This window comes from Notamacropus eugenii, chromosome 4, assembly GCF_028372415.1.
Source record: "Notamacropus eugenii isolate mMacEug1 chromosome 4, mMacEug1.pri_v2, whole genome shotgun sequence".
Taxonomy (NCBI): domain Eukaryota; kingdom Metazoa; phylum Chordata; class Mammalia; order Diprotodontia; family Macropodidae; genus Notamacropus; species Notamacropus eugenii.
Genome location: NC_092875.1, coordinates 67,648,392 through 67,666,921, shown reverse-complemented (window position 1 = coordinate 67,666,921; position 18,530 = coordinate 67,648,392). Strand labels below are relative to the sequence as shown.

Sequence of the window (18,530 nt, the reverse complement as noted above, 5' to 3'; positions counted from 1 at the left end):
AAAGTTAGTGACGTCAGCGCGCAGCCGGGCCGTCGTCGGAAGCGTCGGGGCGCTGGTGGCAGCGCGGGCCGTTTGGGAGCCGGAGCCGCAGGTGCGGCCGGGGCGGTCTCCCGCAGGAGCTTCCGGTTTCCCCCAGAGTCTCCGGGGTCCGTGATGCCGCCGCCCGGGCCGCGAGTCGTCGTGGGCCTGTTGGCCGCGTGGCGACCGCTGTTCCGGGGCCGGCTCCTGCTGGTCACCAACACGCTGGGCTGCGGGACGCTCATGGCGGCGGGGGACGGTGTGCGCCAGGCCTGGGAGCGAAGGGTGGCCGAGGACGCCTCCGAGTCCCCGCGGCCCATCGACCTGCGCCGCACCGGTGAGCCGCACCCCCTGACCCAGCCCCTGGGCCCACGCGGCTTCCCTCCCCCACCCGCCCACCACTCTCCTGGAGCCTCGGCCCCGGCGGGGAGCAGCCCCTGCCCCGGCTCACCGTTCCTGAGCTCCAGCAGGCCGCACGCAGCAGGACCCCGTCCCATCCGGATAGCGATGACCAGGCCCCCTCCGGATCTTCCTCCTGGTGCCCACCACGCCGCGCCTGGAGTCGGGAAGACCTTAGTCCAAACCGGCCTCAGACGCTCACTAGCTACTTTTAAACCCCCAGCCCCCACGCCCCCTCCCATGTCCCAAGAGCCCTTAAAGGAACAGTGAGTTCCCGGGACGTGACTTGGCCCTGGTTTGAGAGAGTTCCCGTCCCGGTGTCTGGTTCCATCCCCTTTCTCGTTCCTTTCTGCAGCACGGATGTTTGTGATCGGCTGTAGTATGGGCCCCTTCCTGCATTACTGGTACCAGCGGCTGGACAAACTCTTCCCCGCCATGGGATTTAAAGACATTCGAACCATCCTGAAGAAGGTGCTCATTGACCAGCTGGTGGCATCCCCTGTCCTGGGAGTGTGGTACTTCCTGGGTGAGTCGTGCTGGTTCACAGCATTGTAAAGCTTCTCATGAACGGTGAGAATGTCACATTCCTAAACGCCTCCTGCCAGCGTGAGAGATCCTCACATGCCTTGGGACCTAATTCTGATTCTGAAGATAGGAAAAACCTTAGGATTTGGTCATTCAAAGGGGACGGGACTGACCTCTTCCCCCATTAATCGAAGGGGAGAATTGGCAACATGGAGCAAACACCAGCTGCAAAATATAACTGCTTTTGTTTGGGAATGGACAGCTAATTAGATTCTATCTTATAAACACTGAATCCATCTTGTGTATTATCTACCTGTATTATTGTCTGTCTTGTTGTTTTTCTGCAAATCATCCATTGGAAATTGGATGGTATAAGCTATCTTTTGTTTCATAAGTGCAGGTGGATGCAGTTAATCAGAATCACCCAATTCTGGGAAAAGTAAGACCTCCCCCCCCCAGCCCTACTTTGCCTCCCAAGTAGGTGGAAACTCTTTTTTCCACACTTCCAACTTGGAAAGCCCCTAATCTTTCTTCCTGTTAGAACTCAGATTCCCTAGTTTTGTGTCCTTCTGTTTTAATTAATTGGTCTTACTCGATTAACTTTTTACTTCATAAAAATCTGTCTCATTCTGTATTCTGGGTCTTTGGACTGACTAGGGAATCCATTGACCCATTTGTTATGCCAGTTTTGCTACTAAATTGTAAAGCTCAGATAGTTTCCTCAGTTATTATTACATATCCACCCGTTATTAATAATTATCCAGACTGGGTTCTGAGCCTAGCAGGTCTTCCTCTCCCCTCATGAATTCTCATGAGTTTGGACTCACCTTTTAAAGTGTGATTCATGTATCACATCTCACCACAAAACCTTTATGGATCCCACTGGTTGGCAGTGAAGTTCCCTCATTCCTTACCTCACTAACTGGGTTCTGGATCTCTGGTGTCCTTGTTCTGAAAAGTTGTGTGGTATCATTATCTATGTGTCTTATCCCTAGGCAAAGCTGTGAAGTCTATGGAAACAAGAGACAGCCTTAACTTTGTATCTACTCTAAGTTGTAGTACAAAGGGTATAAGAGATGTTTGTTGAGTGAATGAATACATGGTGGTAAGGAGGTGAAAAAGCAACCAGGATCCAAGGAAATGAATTTTAAGTTCCTGGTCACAAAGCATGTTTGTACAGTTGACTTAAATTCACATGTGACACGTTTAGGATACCTCTGTTTTTATTGTTCAGTTGTTTCAGTTACGTCTGACTCTTCATGACCTCATTTGAGTTTTTCTTGGCAAAATTTGCCATTTCCTTCCACAGCTCATTTTACAGTTGAGGCAACTGAGGCCAGCAGGGGTGAAGTGACTTGCCCAGGATCACACAGCTAGTGAGTGTCTGAGGTTGGATTGGAACTGAATTCTTCCTGACTCCAGGGCTGGTGCTCTGTGCACTATGATGCCATCTAGCTGCCCAGGGTATGTCTAAGCTCAGGGATATCAAATTTGTAAGGCATAGTTGTAGACCTCTCATTTTAGGGGTGATACAATAAGTACGCAAATAACTGCAGTAAAAAGTATATCTCAACAAGTGCATAAGAAGGATATGGCCTTGTTCCTGAGTTCTTTCAGGGAAGAGAATGTATTTTCTGAATGAAGAGATGCTTCATGGAGGATGGATAGAATTCCAGTAGACCTAGGCCAGGCATCTCTGTAAACCAGGTCATGGTGAGAGGGAAACGTGAGGTGGGTATGATCGGGGCCTGCAGCCAAGTCTAATTTGGCTGAAGTGCAGGGGTATGTAGAAGGAGCAGGAGAAGAGAAAAGAGTAGGCTGAGAGCTAAGCTGTGACCATTTGAGAATCTTTCGTCCTCCCTTCTGACCCAAGTGGTGTGGGATGAGGCAGATGTTCTCAGATGGGGCCGATTGCCTGATGTTTTTGCTTGACTACTTATTTGTTATAAGGGGAGTGAGTTTGGGAGCATATCAGTTGAGGGATGTAAAAAAAAAAAAAGAAAAGGACATAAATTTTTTTTTCTAGACTAGAAAACTAGAGGGTCTTCAGCTCGTAGGAGGCTCTGGATTTTCCTTTTGTTCTGGGCAGACATTAGGGAGGCACCCCTGAGGTTTTGTGTATACTGGAGTCATATGGCCAGATTGAATTCACTTCAAGAATCATTTATTAAGCTCCTGCTGTGTGCAAAGTTGGAACTCTGAGTAAAGAAAATTAGTCTGATAATATAAGAAGGAGGGAAAGGATGAAGAAAGATGAGGTCAGGAGTCAGATCTTGTAGAAATAGAAATAATAATAGCATTTTATAGATCACTTTAAGGCTTGTGAAATACTTTATCAGTATTATCTCATTTGATCTTCACCATCCCCTGGGGTGTTGGTGCTATTATGTTCCTCATTTTACAGATGAGGAAACTGAGGCAGACCTCTTTAAGGGTGATAGAGCTAGGAAGTGTCTGAACTCTGTTATTCCTGACTCCTGGTCCAGGGCTTTATCCACTGGGCCACCCAGCTGCCTCTGCTCTAAGGGAGCAGAGGGTTTGTGTAGGGAGGCAGGTTGGAACCTGATTGGTCAGGGCCTCTCTTGCCAGGGAGAGGTGGGACTTCCTGTCTTCCTTATAGGAAGCCACTGAAGGTGTGTGCTGAGAGGGATGTTTTAGGAAGATACTGCTGGCTGCCTGTGTGGGAGAAGAGACTGGAGGTGGGAAGGCTGTTAGAACTGCAGGCACTTTTAAATAGCTCATCTTTTCTGTTCCCCAAGGAAAGTCCAAACCCTTCAGTTTGGCATTGAAACCAGGCTTCCTGATTCCCAGTCCAGAGCTGTGTATGCTTCCCCTCAGGTGTTGTCCCCTACTTATCTTTGGGAAAAGCAGCTAGAGCTGTCCAAAAAGCATTTGGACATGCAGGACTGGATTTCCAGGGAAAGGTTGAAGCTGAAGAGGTACATCTGTGGTGATGGTGACTGTCCAGATTGTAGATGAGATCTTGGGATCGAGTCTAGTGAGAAAAGAGCAAAGGATTCTGTTTTGAGCTTTGGAGAATGTTCTAGTTGGGGAAGAATCAGAGCTGTAGAAAGATGAGGGAGGGGGGCAGGCACTATCTCCTGACTCTTCTTCCTCATGCTGGCTTTTTAGGGAACCTATGGGTACTCAAGAGCCTGCTAGGAGTGTATTCTCTTTGACCAGTTTTAGCCATCACCAAAGAGAAGAAGTTGAGTGGAGAATATGAGCCAGTGCAGCAGTTCCTGCTCTTAGAGTGGAGGTTGAAGCTGGGGGATGGTGAGAGCTCAGGAGTTCTCAGATGTGACAGAGCTAGAGTGGACTGGGTGCACACCCCAGTTTGGCACCTCTCTATGGGGAGTGTGGCCTCGGGGGGTATAGGCCCTCAGGCTGCCTGAGGATGGTCTGACCAGCCCAGGGCAGAGTATCTGGGTCCAGCAGCAGCCACAGGACTCAGCCTAGGAGTGTCTACTGCATTTCCATCTTGGGCAAGACAGACTCAGAGAGAGAGAGGGAGGGAGGGAGGGAATGTGTCCAGATAAAACTGCTGGGCTTCTAGATGATCCCATGCAGGCAGCTGTGGGGCTTCTGAGAAACTGTGACTACCAAGAGGTCCAAGGGTGATGTTATGCAGCTGTTTAGGTGAGGGGATTGTGACAAGGAAGGTAATCTGGGTCATCCTGTGTGAGGGCTACTTTAAGGCTCAGAATGGGAGGCTGAAGACTGAGAAAAAATTGGGAAATCATTCCAGAGAGCAGCTTGAGCTGGGTGGTGGAGATGGCAGCCATCTTCTGTGGTCTTTCATGGAGACCAGGGAGGTCTATTCCTTTTCTTCTGCTCAAATCACCAGCCCTGGTTGGGAGTTCTAGAAAGACTACTCTGTTGGTCCTGGGTCTCTCCTGAGCCCTATTCTTTCCTCTTCTGGGGCTCTGGCTGCCTCTTCCTCCTCCTCCTGTCGTTTGCTCACCATAGGGGGAAAAAGAAGCTTCTGGGAGAACTCAGGCAGGATTCCTGTGGGCTCAGAGGGAAGTGGGAAGCAACTCTAGAAGTCAGTCCCCATCTCCACATCCCTCCCAAGCTGCTGTCTGGGAAGTGGGCCTGCTTCTTCTGGACTTCCTGACCATGTGCACCCTCTCCTTCTAACCTTCACAACCCCTCTTCTTTGGCTCCAGGACTGGGCTGTTTAGAGGGCCAGAGCCTCGACACATCTTGCCAGGAGCTGCAGGACAAATTCTGGGAGTTCTACAAGGTAATCTTGCTGTGGCCTCCAGCCTCATGGCTATCCACTTTCCTGATAATCCCCTAGCATGAGAGAGAATGTGGCTTTTAGAGCTCATCCATCTCAGCCTCATTTTACAGAGCAGGAAACTGAGTCTCAGGCCCCTTAAAGCAATTAGTAAGAAGTTAAGCTGGTATTTGAACCAATGTCATTTGATGCCAAATCCATTATTTTTTTTAGTAAACAGTTTTTTTTTCCAATTACACATAAAGATAATTTTCAACGTTGTTTTTTATAAGATTTTGAGTTCTGCATTTTTCTACCCTCCCTATCTTCCCCAAGATGGCAGGCAATCTGTTATAGGCTATACATGTACAGTGATATGGCAGGCAATCTGTTATAGGCTATACATGTACAATGATATGAAACATATTTCCACATCAGTCATGTTGTGAAGATGAACAACAAGAGGGAAAAACCACCAGTATTAAAAAACAAAAAATAGTGAAAACAGTCTGCTTCAATCTGCTTTCAGATGCCGAAGCTCTTTCTGTGGATGTGGATAACATCCATCACAAGTCTTTTGGAATTGTCTTAAATTATTGTACTACTGAGAAGAGCTAAGTCATAGATAGTTCATCATTACACAGTGTGGTTGCTGTGTACTGTGTTCTCTGGGTTCTGCTCACTTTTCTCAGCATCAGTTCATGTAAATCCAGGTTTTTCCAAAATCTGCTTGCTCATCATTTCTTATAGTACAATACATTCATATACCACAACTTGTTTAGCCATTCCTCAATTGATAGGCATCCCCCCAATTTCCAGTTCTTTGCCACCACAAGATGAGCAGCTATAAATAAAAAATTCAATATTTTTGTATATTTTAGTTTTAGTTTTCAACAGTCACTTCCACAAGATTTTGAGTTCCAGATTTTCTCTTCCTGCCTGCACCTCAAGATGGTGTGTAATGTGATATAGGCTCTACATATATATTCATATTAAACATAGTTTTACATTAGTCATATTCTAGAGAAGAATTAGAACCAATGGGGAGAAACCACTTGAAAGAAGAAACAGAAAAAAGAGCAAATAGTATGTTCCGATCTGCCTTCAGACTCCATAGTTCTTTCTCTGGATGTGGATGGCATTTTCTTTTGGAACTCTTAGATCCTTGCATTGCTACGAAGAGCTAAGTCTATCAAAGTTGATCATCTCACCGTGTTGCTGTTACTGTGTACAATGTTTCCCTGGTTCCACATCCAGTATTCCTGACTCTATACTGCACTGCCTGATAACGTCTGATGTGCCATTGGCTGCCCTCCCTCCCCCCCATCTCCTCTCTCCATCTTCATCTTAGTGAAGCCCTGAACTCCACAGGCCCAGGGTTGGGACTCAACCAGGAGCTGCTTCCTTACAACTGGGCTGGCCAGAATTTCTGTATGTTGGAGAATAGCTGGCCACCCAAGTCTAAATCTTGGAGACAAGTCATTCTACCTCTGGCTCCAGTTTCCTAATGTGTAAATTGAGGGGTTCCATAGTATGGTCTTTGAGGATGCTTCCTCCTTTGGGGTCCTTGGAGCTAGCAGTAAGCAGAGCCTTTTCTCTGTGTTGCAGATATGGGAAATAAACCAGGTGTCCTAGAGTTTTGGTCCCCAAGTAAGTGTCAACACAGTTGCAATGATTTTCCCAGACTGAACTCTGAGCTCTTTTCCTTCCTCTGATCTCTGTGGTGGATCCACTGGATTCAGTGGAGAGGGGCCTGACTGAACCCTGTTTGACACAGGCTTTCTTTCAGATCAACCTGGTGGAGGGGAAGCATTGCTGGGGGTTCAAGAAAGACAGACCTGAGTGAATCTGGGCTGAACCTTGTCATGTAATTCTGGGCAAGTCTCTGCCCTTCACAGATCCCCTTAAATAGACATAATAGGATCAGGGTCATGAGGTTGCTTTGAGGGAAAGTGACCTTTCAAGTGTCAAAGGAACCTGGATTGTTAGAGGAAGATTATTCCAGATGGTCCAACCTAAGGGCAGCTCAAGAATTGGGGCAGCCAGTTCAGGCTTTGTCAAGCAGTTTTCTTAGAAATGTAAATCTGTTCTACCCTCCTCCCTCCCCCCCCCCCCATAGGCTGATTGGTGTGTGTGGCCAGCCGCCCAGCTGGTGAACTTCCTTTATGTGCCTACCCATTACCGAGTGATGTATGTAAACAGCGTGACATTGGGATGGGATACCTACCTCTCCTACCTAAAGCACCGGGTGAGTCCTGACTGTCCTCTGCTTCTATTTCTGGCCCTGACTCTTCTCCCAGTCGGTCATCAGCTTTTGAGTTAAGGCAGAAGCTGGCCCGACTCTAGGTTTCTGTGGTTATCTCAGGCCCATCCTTAGGAGGACCAAACTGGCCAGGGGAATACAGGAGAAGTCAGGGCTCTCAAAGCCTTTGGACGTTTTTGTTGCAAGGTTTCAGCATCTGTGAACTCAGATGGAGGAGATTATGCAGGGGTGGGCTGGGAGGATAGGCTGGAGCATAGTGCTCCCTTTCCCCCTTCTCAACTATGCTTAGCACCTGAAACAGTGGCATGGGCCAGCAGGAGGGTTGACATACAGGACAGAAGGCTCTGGGTACAAATCTTCTCTCTCAGCTTCTGTCTCCTACCTCTGAAATGAGAGGCTTGGACTCAGTGATTTCTAGGGGGACTAGGATGTGCCTCTGTGTAAGGCAGTGTCAGCGTGTGGGGGTGCAAAGAGCCCCCTTGCTGAGTGCTGCCACATGCGATTGATGGAGATGTGATGTGACAGTCTGTGTTGCTCTAATCCTTCCCCACAGGACTGCCTCCCTGGCCTCATGGGCCTCGCCTCCCGCACCAACTAAGACACTAGGAGGGACTAAGCACTTGGCAGTGGTATCACAGCAGGCCCACACAGGGGCATCTGGGACAAGGCCTGGAGCAAGGCAGTAGCCACCAGCTCTCTGAACACAACTGGATCCTAGAAACCTAATCAAAGATCATCATTTAATTTCTTAACTGATTTACTGTATTCAGGAGATAGAGAGGAATATGAGCAGAGTAGACTCAGGTCTCTGGCCTGTTCAGCCACACCATTCCAAGTAGGACCCCGCTTCTCTGAAGATGAGTAATCAGGGATCTCAAAGCACCTTATGAATCAAAGCAGTAGAGCCCCTCGAAGGACCTGGCTGGCTTGGAGGGGCCCATTTTGCACATTATTACAAGACCAGTGCCTGCTGTTAAAACAGCATGATGTGGCCAGCCCACGTAACACCAGCCTCTAGGATACATAGATTAGAGTCCTTGGGATTGAGGGCCAGAGAAGGAACAGACAGGTTTTTGGCCTTATGTTTCCCTGACCCCAGATCAGAAAGTAAAGATCCTGGCAGCCCCCAGTTAGCACTTAATTAGGGACAAAGCCAGAAGGCTCATTTGGGGGTTGGCAAGTGGGCAGGACCAGGCCTGGGAGATGGTGTTACCTTACTGCCTGTGGAAGCCTGAGCTCCTTGGTCCCTTTATCTTAGCCTCAAGTAGTAGGCTTGTTCTGGAATGGAAGATGTCTTAGGCTAATAAAGATCCTAATTCAGATGAACTGTACTTATGACTTGGTTGTGTGCTTATGTGTTTGGATGAAGAGTCAAGAAAACTGGATCTCATTACTGTCTCATGAGGGGAGAGTAACTCTGAGAGCTTTGGGGATAGCAGCCTTCACACCTCCAGCCAACCCGGGCTCAGCAGGATTTTATTGTTCTCACGACACTTCTGTGATACAGTAATTTAGGAAACAGCCTTGTTTGACACTTGTCACATCTGTACAGTATAGTGTAGCTGTCCCCAGAAGGTCATCAGGAAAACCACACCAAGAGGAGCTTTTGCTAGGTTAACGTTCAGGGATCTGCATGGGCACATACCCCTTACTCCCATAACCCCACCCACCCACTCCCCCAAAAAAGAAAAAGAAGTGATACTCAGGTTTTGTTGCTGATACAGTCACTAACTCACATTCTTCACGTGAAACAGTTATACAAACACATGGGAGCAGACAGCCTGAAGGAAACATGCTCCTTGGTGTCCCCCTCCCCCCCAAAAAATGTCCCAGGACTTTGAAGGGGAGTTGGGGATGGTTGGGGCCACTTTCTGCCCCTGTCCAGTGTATTCTTAGTAATTAAAGCGAAATGAAACGCACCAGCCACGGAGCCAGACCAGGCCTTCCTGAGCATGAGACCCAAGCCCGAAATCTTGTGCAAACCTGAGCAGGCCCAGAGAGGTCACATGAAGAGTTGGAGGCTCCCAGCCTCAAGTTCATCCAGCCTGCTTCTGCCATCTACCCCCAGAGACAGGAGGAGAAGCAGTTTGCTATGAGACTGCTGATGCTTAGCTTCTCTGTCCCTAACGTTATGCCCTGAAACGCTGAAACTCTGAAATGCTAGGTTTTACAAGTGATATTACACTGACACCAAGTGGCTACAAGAAATCCATGGGCACAAGTCAGCACAGCATGGAACACACCAGGACCACTCACTAATCCTATGTACAGGGTTCAGTCTCAAATATGTACAAGGAGGAAGACAGCAAGAGGAAGGAGATGGATTTCTACAAGGAACTGAGGCCAGGAAGTGAGGAGGGACCCAGCAGATGGGAGGAAATGGAAGGAACATCCCGAAAGTGGGGCCTGGGTAGGGCTTGCTTCTCCCTACTGTTCTGGGCTAAGGAGATCAGCCTGTTGGAGGAGGGGAAGGATCGGACTGGGGGTGCAGAGACGGGCTTGCAGAGTGGGGCCTAGTCCCTTTTACAAGACTCCAAATAAATAAATAAATAGCTTAATAAATTAAATAAGTTACAGGAATAGAAGCTCCTAAGAGCGCTGGAGAGACTAAGGGAGGGAGGAGGCTGGAAAGACAAACTAGGCCCATCCTTCCCCGATGGGCCCCACTCTCACTGTGGGCTTTGGGCTCTATGGCCCTAGAGTGAGGGAGTGAGGGGCACACAAGGAGGGTGACCCATCTGGCGTGGGAGAGCAGGACGGGGAATGCTAGTGACTGTTGAAGAGAGGACAGAGCCTGGGCCCAGGGCCTTAACAGGCACAGTCCTGATGTGGGGGTGCCTGTTGGTCTGTGAGCTGAGGGCCCTGCTTGGCTCCAGTCACGGCGGGGTCGGCTGTGTCCAGAGACTCTGACATCTTCTCGCAGATGATGTCCACCAGTCGCTCAAATGTCTGTTTCACATTGATATTGTCCTTGGCGCTGGCCTCAAAGAACTCAAATCCTGGCCAAAAGGAGAGGAGAAAGAAACTGAGCCTGGAGCAGCATCCCTGTTGGGATAACATAGGTTCCCCACTACTCCTCCCTCCCACCTAACAGGACTGAGCTAGGATGGGGGAAGGCAGATTTGGGGACTCTGCAATTCCAGAATGCCAGAGCTGAAAGACCTTGAAATAATTTAATTCAGGGGATCTGAAATGAAGTGTGTCCAACAGTCCCCCAGGGGTACAAAGATAGACTTGAGGTCTGTGTTTGGTTTTTTGAATATTTTGAGGACTTTCAACATAGTGAATTTGCTTTGTAATCCTATGTATTTTGTTTTATGCATTTAAAAACATTCTGTGAAGGGGTCCAAGGCTTCACTGGACTGCCTGCAAGAGGGATCCAGGTCATGAAGGATAAGAACCAGCCCTTGGTTTAGTCCAACATACACTGAACAGAAGAAAATGGATTGGGCAGGGAATAGTGACTAAAGGCCATGCAGTGTTCCAACTGAAATTGGAACCCAAGTCTAGACTGGTAGACCAATGCCTTTCCTGTTTCACCACATCTGAGAAGAGATCCTAGAGTCCAGCCTCCTGAATGTGGGAGAGGAGGCCTAGAAAGGAAATCACCACTTGGTAAATTTGGGAACTGAGATTTGACCCTTCATCTCCTGACATGATTCCCTCATCCACGCCTTGTCACTTACCCAGGTGCTCTGCTAGCTGCCGGCCCCTCTCAGAGGAGACTACCCTCTCATCCTCCATGTCACACTTGTTTCCCACAAGCAGCACCTGTGCATTGTCCCACGAGTATGTCTTGATCTGGGTTGACCTGGCAGGCACAGGAAGGAAGTGGCTCAGGGTTAGGGAAGAGGGCAGAAACCAGCTTGCCACCAGAGATGGCATCTAGAAATGCCAGGCCCTGGAGCAACCCAGGAGGGCATGTGGCTCACCAGTCCTGGACAGCATTGAAGGATTCCTCATTGGTGATGTCATACATGAGGATGAAGCCCATGGCCCCTCGGTAGTAGGCTGTGGTGATGGTCCGGTATCGCTCCTGCCCAGCTGTGTCCTGAAGAGTAGAGAGTCTTGAGTGGGGCCTTCGTAGAACTGGGCCCAGCTCCTATCTAAATAGCTTTACTTTGATTACCAGGCTGCCTGGCCATATTCCCCTTATCTTTTATCTCCTTATCTCTTACCAGTTATTAAACTTTTGCCCTATCCAGGCTGCCAGACAGAGGCACCAGTGCGCTACTGAACACTCCAAATTTTCTCCCTCCTGAGCTCCCCTCTGCTACTCTTGACCTATCCAGGATCCTTCTAGACCCAGTTTAAATGCTACTTACTCTCCAAAGCCTCTCCCGACCCCAAATAACATAGAACTTTGCCTTCTCTGGACTCCAGCCCTGAGCACAAAGACCCCTCCATTTGGCCCTGACCCCAACCATACTGCCTCAAGAGTCCAGAGACTAGATACTGGGAGGTGCTTGGAGAAAGCCTAAAGAAAGTCTAGCCTTATTTTACCACTGCAAAAATGGAGACCCAGTAAGGACAGGACTTGGTGAAGGCCACACAGTCAGTGGCAGAGTCTCCCCATCTGGGCTCTGACTTGGGCTTTTCAGACTACATATGTGGGGAATCATGCAGCCTTTGAGGTCATCAGATCTAATCCTTTTATTTTATAGTCAAAGAAGCTGAGGCCCAGCCCAGGGTGAAAGGGCTGGTATCTGAGGCAAGATTTGAAGTCAGGTCTAGCCCTCTCCTATTCTATGCTGCCTTCTGGCAGGATTCTCTCTCCAGTACCACACTGGCCTTATTACCCACCCCTACCCCACTAGACTGAGCCCCTCGAGGACCTGTTTTCCCTTGTATCCAAAAGCTTAGGTTCCTGAACAGAAGGATAGGATACCCCTTCTTTGGAAGGAAGCCCCCCTCCACCAGCCTCATGAGGTGAGCAGAGCACAAATTGTCATCAGATCCATTTAATTGGTGAGAAGACAGGCCCAGAGATGCTCAGTGCCTCAGCCCCACAGAGCTGAGAATGGAACATGGATTTCCCCACTCTCAGGCCCTTGGCTGCCAGCCTGCTTTGCACTCTTCTCCATTCACCCCCAGCATCCCAAGGGGATGAAAACCTTCAAAGTCCAGTTAGAAAACCCTGGTCAGTGTTGGAACTGGGATTGAGCCCTGGGAAGGGCAGTGGTGCGAGTACTATTGTCTGCACCCAGAAAACTGAGACTCAGAAGAGGAATGTTTATCCAAAGTCATTTCCTCCAGCTAGTAAACATGACTGAAATGGAGATCTGACTGCACAGATTCAGTACTCTTTCTACTTCATCTGGACTTGTGACAAGAACTAGAGAAGTTTAGAGATAGAACAGGGCATAATACCTGTTCTAATATATCAGATGGGCATCTGCTGATTTACTCCATATACCAGCACTTAGCACAGTGTGATTTAGCACATAGTAGGTGCTTAATAAATGTTTATCAACTGACCAATTATTCTGCTTGCACCTAGGCGGGCAGAACTAGAGGCAATGGGTGGAAATTCTGGGAAAGGAGATCTCAGTTCAATATAAGGAAGAATTTGCTAATAACCTAAGCTGTTCCAAGCTATTGACTGAGGAATAATTAACCTGTGACTTATGAATGTGACTGGATATTGTTACATAGTAAGGAATGATGGTTATGAGGAATTCCGAGAAGCACAGGAAGAGTTGTATGAACTGATTAAAAGGGAAATAAGCAGAACCAGGAGAAACAGACACAGGGATAATCAAAATGGAAACCCAAATCCTGAGTAATCATAATGAGCAATCTTGGCCCCAGAGAAGAGATGAAGACTAATCCCTCTCCTTATAGGAAAGACAGGACTGTGGGGACAGAATGTTGTTTAAGGTCGCTATGTTGATTTTGTCTAGCTTTTTCTTTGTAATGTGAGGGTTCATTGATGGAAATGGGAAAGGGAACATAGTAGTGATGGAAATGGGAAAAAGATATAATCAAAAGTCAACTCCTAAAGCAAAATGGGCAACCTTGATGGCCTGATGAAGAGGAAGGGCAGGGGCTATGTGAGCCTCCTCCAGCCTTCATCAAAGCTGTTGTAAGGGGGACTTCCTGAGGCAGCTGGTGGCACAGTGGATAGTTCCCTGGGCCTGGAGTCAAGAAGACTTAAATTTGAATCCAGCCTCAGATATTACCAGCAGTGTGACCCTAGACAAGTCACTTAACTTAGTTTCCTCAGTTTACCTCAGTTTTGTTAACTGTAAAAGGGGATAACAATAACACCTACCTCCCAGAGTTGTTGTGAGGATCAAGAGATAATCTTTGTAAAAAAGCATTTAGCACAGTAAACACTTAATGTTTCCTTCCTTCTTGCTTCAGCACAAGTCATAGGGACAGTAGCCTCATAGATACATAGTTAGATGGCACCTTATTGAACATTCAACCCCTTCATTCTACAGATGAAGACAGTGAGTCCCAGCAGAGGTTAAGTGACTTGCCTGTGCTCCCATGGGTAGGATTCATGCTAGCAGGGGTCCTTTTCCAGCTCTGGGATTCTATGCCTTTATGGCTGCCCCTTTAGAATACCCAAGTGGATGAGAGCCTCAGCTCAGTGGAACACTGACAAAACCTGATTTGTTCTGTCTCCTGAGTCTCTGCTCCATCTCACTTGAGGTCCTGGTCCTGGGTTGCCTCAGGCCCCCATCCATCCCAGCTCTTGGCCCCCTCATAGCCCAGGCTCACCCAGATCTGCAGTTTGATCCTCTTCTCATTTCGATAGATGGTCTTCACCTTGAAATCTATGCCCACGGTGCTGACAAAAGCTGGAGTGAATGAGTCGTCAGCATACCGGAATAGGAAGGATGTCTTCCCCACACTGCTGTTCCCAATGATGAGAATCTTGAACATGTAATCAAAGTTCTGGTCGGAGGATTCCTTTTGCCCATAGCGGGAGTCTGTGGCTGATGCCATCTGCAGGCAGGAGAGGCAGAGGCCCCAGGGGGTGGAGTTGGAGGGTTTGGTTGAACTATGGGGAGAAGCTGAGATCTCTGGAGAGAGAGAGGGGTAGCTCACAGGGTGGGGATATGTTTAGAGGTGAAAGGGCTTTCCTGACAACTCCCTGGAGAAGCTAGTGAAAATATATGAGTTTTACAAGTGGGGAAACTCAGGCTTAGAGAGGGAGACTTGCCATAGGCAATAGAACTAGTCAAGGGATGTTCCAAGAGGCAGGACAGGATAGTGAATGGAGTGCTGGATTTGAAGTCAGCTAGATCTGTACCAAATCCTACATTTGACACAGCATTTGTATGCCCACGAGCAAGTCAATAAACCTCTCTGAGCCTCAATTTCTTTATCTGTAAAATGGGGGTAATACAAGCAGCTACCTCATAGGGTTATTATGGGGATTAAATGAGATAATGCAGCTTTTCGAGCCCTAAAGTGCTAGATGATTGTCAGCTGCTGCTACTGCTGCTGCCTCACAGAGCAGTGGTGAGAATCAAAGGAGAAAATGGATAGAAAAGATACATGCTAGCTACCATCATCATTACTGCAACTGTCAGACTGGGGGCTCTGGCCTGGCTGTCTTGATTCGGAGAACAATGCACTTGCCCCTAAAAGACATGGGTTCATTTCCTTATAGCTGAAGTATGAGATGAATACTAGCTATTTTTATCCAGGTGCCAAAAAAGGGGTGGTCTGCACTACCATTCAGAGACTTTAGAGAGCAGAGATAGGGTTGGAGGAGGAAGAGGGAGAGATTCTGAAACCCAACAGGTCACTCTTATTTTCCCCAATCCCTCAAGGCTTCCCCTGAGGAGGGATTTCTGGGTAGGAGCCCCAGACAAGAAGGCTCTAGTTGGACCTTAATTTATTTCCTCTGCACCATACCTTAAGAATGCACCCTGGACTCAGGATGGATGAATTCTTTGCGGGTGTAGGAAAGTTAAGGCGACTCTAAGATGTGGTAGGGTAGTTCCCAAGGCAGGACAATTCTAGAGCCTCGAATAGGGCAGGTCTAGAACCCTAGGTAGGGCAAGCCTACACTTGGTTCAACTTTTATCAGCCCTGAAGAGTAACTCTATCCTCTCCAGTCCCCTCCAGCCAGCGCACGGATGTGTCAGGGAAAGGTGGGGAGAAAGGGAGAGGGGAGGATACTCTCTGCGCAGCCTCAGCCCCGCCTCTCAATCCATCCTTCAAGCTTTGGCCTCCCCAGGCCCTGCAAGGCTTTATTAACGAAAGATGCCCCATTGGAGCGGTCCCCAGCCAGGGCCCAGACCCCGGTCTTATTCCAGCCTCTCCAGCGAGAGGAACCATCCGCACCTTGCAGCTGTTGAGGAATGACGCATACACATCCATACATAACAGACTTAGGGGCACCCAGGACGCGAACGTTCTCTGTCAAGGCCAGGCTGAGATAGTCGGGTACCGTCAGGTGACTCCACCGGGTGAGGGCACATAGAGACTCCGATACACACGCACAGATCGACTTACACACTTGGACCCTCACCGCATAGAAGTGGTATGTACAAAGGCAGACACACAAGCAAACGCACGCTAACCAACACGCACACACAAGAAACACGCATACCTCGAGACACAAGAGCACGCAGCCGCACACCGGCGGACACTCCTCCAAATCCTAATCCCCCGCCCCACTCCATGCCCAATCACACCAGGAGGGGGCTGGGAGGAAAGAGGGGGGAGGGGAGCAGATGGAGTCCCCCGCCCCCGCCCCCAGGAAAGGATGCGGATCCCTTGGCGCGGGATGGTCCCTATGACACCTCCCTCCTTATGTCAAATGAAGGTTACTGGGCTCAAGGCGGGGGCCAGGGACTCTCGGATCCAGGGAGGGTGGGATGCACGGACCAGCCCGGGGTGGAGGGGACGCATGGACCTCGGCGGGGGTGGACATTTATGGGATGAGGGAGATGTACCGACCGGCGGCCGAGATGCATAGCCCAGATTGGGGGGTGGGGGCAGCCCCGAAGGGATTCCGGGCTCCGGACCCAGGGCGCGCCCCCTGCACTCACCTCGCTCTAGCGCGCAGTCTGCAGCAGCCTGGCTCCCTTGCACCAATGCGGCGGCGAAGGCTTCAGTAGCTCTAGAGGGTCCGGCGGCTCCCGCGGCTCGGGTGGCTCGGGCCCCTGCAGAACCCAGTGACGTCCTGCAAAGAGCGGGGCGGAGCCTCCCATGCAGATGAGCCGATGACGCACGGGCGCGGAGGGGGCGGGGCCTTGCATGCAGACCCTTCTCTAAGGGAACTCCTCCTCACCACTGGATAAACTGGCGTCGGGAAGGAGGCGTGGCTTCGTGCCAGTCCCCACCCCCGTCCTTCTGCCCACTGGGAGAGCGTTCCCTGTCACAAACCGCCAATCAGCGCTTGCCTTTCTCCTTGGACCCCGCCCTGCCCCGCCCTGCTGGTGGGTGGGGGTGGGGAGAGAATTAAAGGATGGGAATGACTAGGGACCAAGACTTTGGGGATACTGGGCTGCAGACTTGGGGGGTGGGTGTGTGGATGGGTTCTGAGCCCTACGCATCCCCTGGGCTGCTTCCACCAGAGTGTGAGGGCAAACCGACCTAAGCCCAGGGGAAGACAAGTGGCCATGAGTCAGACTGGGAGCCCCGGCCGCCTGCCTCACCCACAAAAGAGACCCGCCCCCCATTTCCACCCCCGCCCCTCCCCCTCCAGCTTTGCCTCCCAGAGCTGTCATGGGGTGCGGCGGGGGAGACAGATGGAGCCTCCGGTTGAGGGGGCGGGGGGCGGGCGGGGAGGCTGAGAGGGCCCTGCAGCCTCCAGGGGAAAAAGGGGGGAGCTAAGAATAGATTCCCTAGGGCGCTCTCTGTCATTGGGGGAGTGAAGGAGGATGGGAGAATGTTATTCTGTGAAAAACTTTCCCTAGGAAACCAGGAGAGGAATAGGGGGGAATAAAAGAAAAATGATTTACGAAGAACTGGGTCCTTGATGGGGGCCCTATGACCCTCAGAACAACTCTGAACGGTGAGACTCAGTGAGGAACTCCTTACCAGCTGAAGGACCCCCTGACCAGTGATCTGTCACATCCGAGGGAATTAAAGCTCCACCAATACAAGTGTATTTTGAAGACCTGCTGTGTGCAGAGCACTGGGCAGATTTTAAGCAAAATAATGTCATGTAGATTCTCAGAACTGGAAAAGCAGGAGGTTGTCAACCTGAATTTAGATGGGAAAAATTACACCTTTGATTTATTAATCTCTGATTGAAATATAGTTTTTAAAAACATTCTGACACAGGGGCCATACCTTTCACCAGATTGTCAAAGAGGTCCAGGACATAAAGTAAAGAAATCCTATCTTTGGTGCAAGTGAGTCCAAGGAAACGGAAAGACAAGGGGGAAAGAGCATTGAACTTGAAGTTACAGAACTAGAGTCAGGTCAAGGAGCATTTATTAAGTACCTACTCTGTGTCAAGCCCTGGGTGAATCGATGGGATAGGAATGAGTGTAACAACACAATCTTTGCTTCCAAGGAGCTAACAGCTTAATGGGAAGAACACCATGCAAACAACTGTACAAACCATATAGAGAAAGAATAAATCAGACAGAGAAAGACTGGGAAAGACCTCCTGCAGAAGGTGAGACTTTAGGTGAGACTTGAAGGGTATAAGGTGACTGGGGACCAGGTTATGAAGTGCTTTAAAAGCCAAACAGAGGATTTTATATTTGATTCTGGAGGGGTGTGTGTGTGTGTGTGTGTGTGTGTGTGTGTGTGTGTGTGTGTGTGTGTGTGTGTGTGTGTGTAGGGGAACCTGACTTTTATGCTTCTTTGCATTGTTAGGGTCAGCTAGGTGGTAGAGTGGATTGAGTGCCAGGTCTGGAATCAGGAAGAGTCATCTTCCTGAGTTCAAATCTGTTCTCAGACACTTACTAGCTGTGTGACCCTGGAAAAGCTGCTTAACCCTGTTTGCCTCAGGTTCCTCATCTATAAAATGAGCCAGAGAAGAAAATGACAAACCGTTCCAATATCTTTGCCAAGAAAACCCCAAATGGAGTCACGGAGAGTCAGACACAATGAAAAACAGCCCAACAATAGCATTGTTTCGGCAGAAGAAAAAGCATTACAGAGCCCAGTTCAGATTTC

At 49.3% G+C, this 18,530-nt stretch overlaps 2 protein-coding genes across 3 annotated transcripts; one reads left to right on the top strand and one right to left on the bottom strand.

Annotated features, from left to right (window-relative positions):
• Window positions 1-12: 12 nt before the first annotated feature.
• Window positions 13-8,758, top strand: MPV17L2 (MPV17 mitochondrial inner membrane protein like 2). Its single transcript, XM_072601676.1, has 5 exons — window positions 13-355; window positions 773-943; window positions 5,112-5,188; window positions 7,284-7,412; window positions 7,981-8,758. Exons 1-5 carry the CDS (start codon window positions 154-156, stop codon window positions 8,023-8,025), a joined length of 624 nt encoding a protein of 207 aa, XP_072457777.1. The 5' UTR covers window positions 13-153; the 3' UTR covers window positions 8,026-8,758.
• Window positions 8,759-8,876: 118 nt separating this feature from the next.
• Window positions 8,877-16,653, bottom strand: RAB3A (RAB3A, member RAS oncogene family). Of its 2 annotated transcripts, none has more exons than XM_072601673.1 (5): window positions 16,445-16,653; window positions 14,157-14,384; window positions 11,360-11,478; window positions 11,114-11,238; window positions 8,877-10,426 (listed from the first exon to the last, which is right to left on the bottom strand). In XM_072601673.1, the coding sequence occupies exons 2-5, from the start codon at window positions 14,382-14,384 to the stop codon at window positions 10,236-10,238; spliced, it is 663 nt and encodes a 220-aa protein (XP_072457774.1). In that variant the 5' UTR covers window positions 16,445-16,653; the 3' UTR covers window positions 8,877-10,235. The 2 variants fall into 2 exon arrangements, with proteins under 2 accessions (XP_072457774.1, XP_072457776.1); XM_072601675.1 differs by having other exon boundaries at window positions 14,157-14,461; window positions 16,445-16,583.
• Window positions 16,654-18,530: the final 1,877 nt, after the last annotated feature.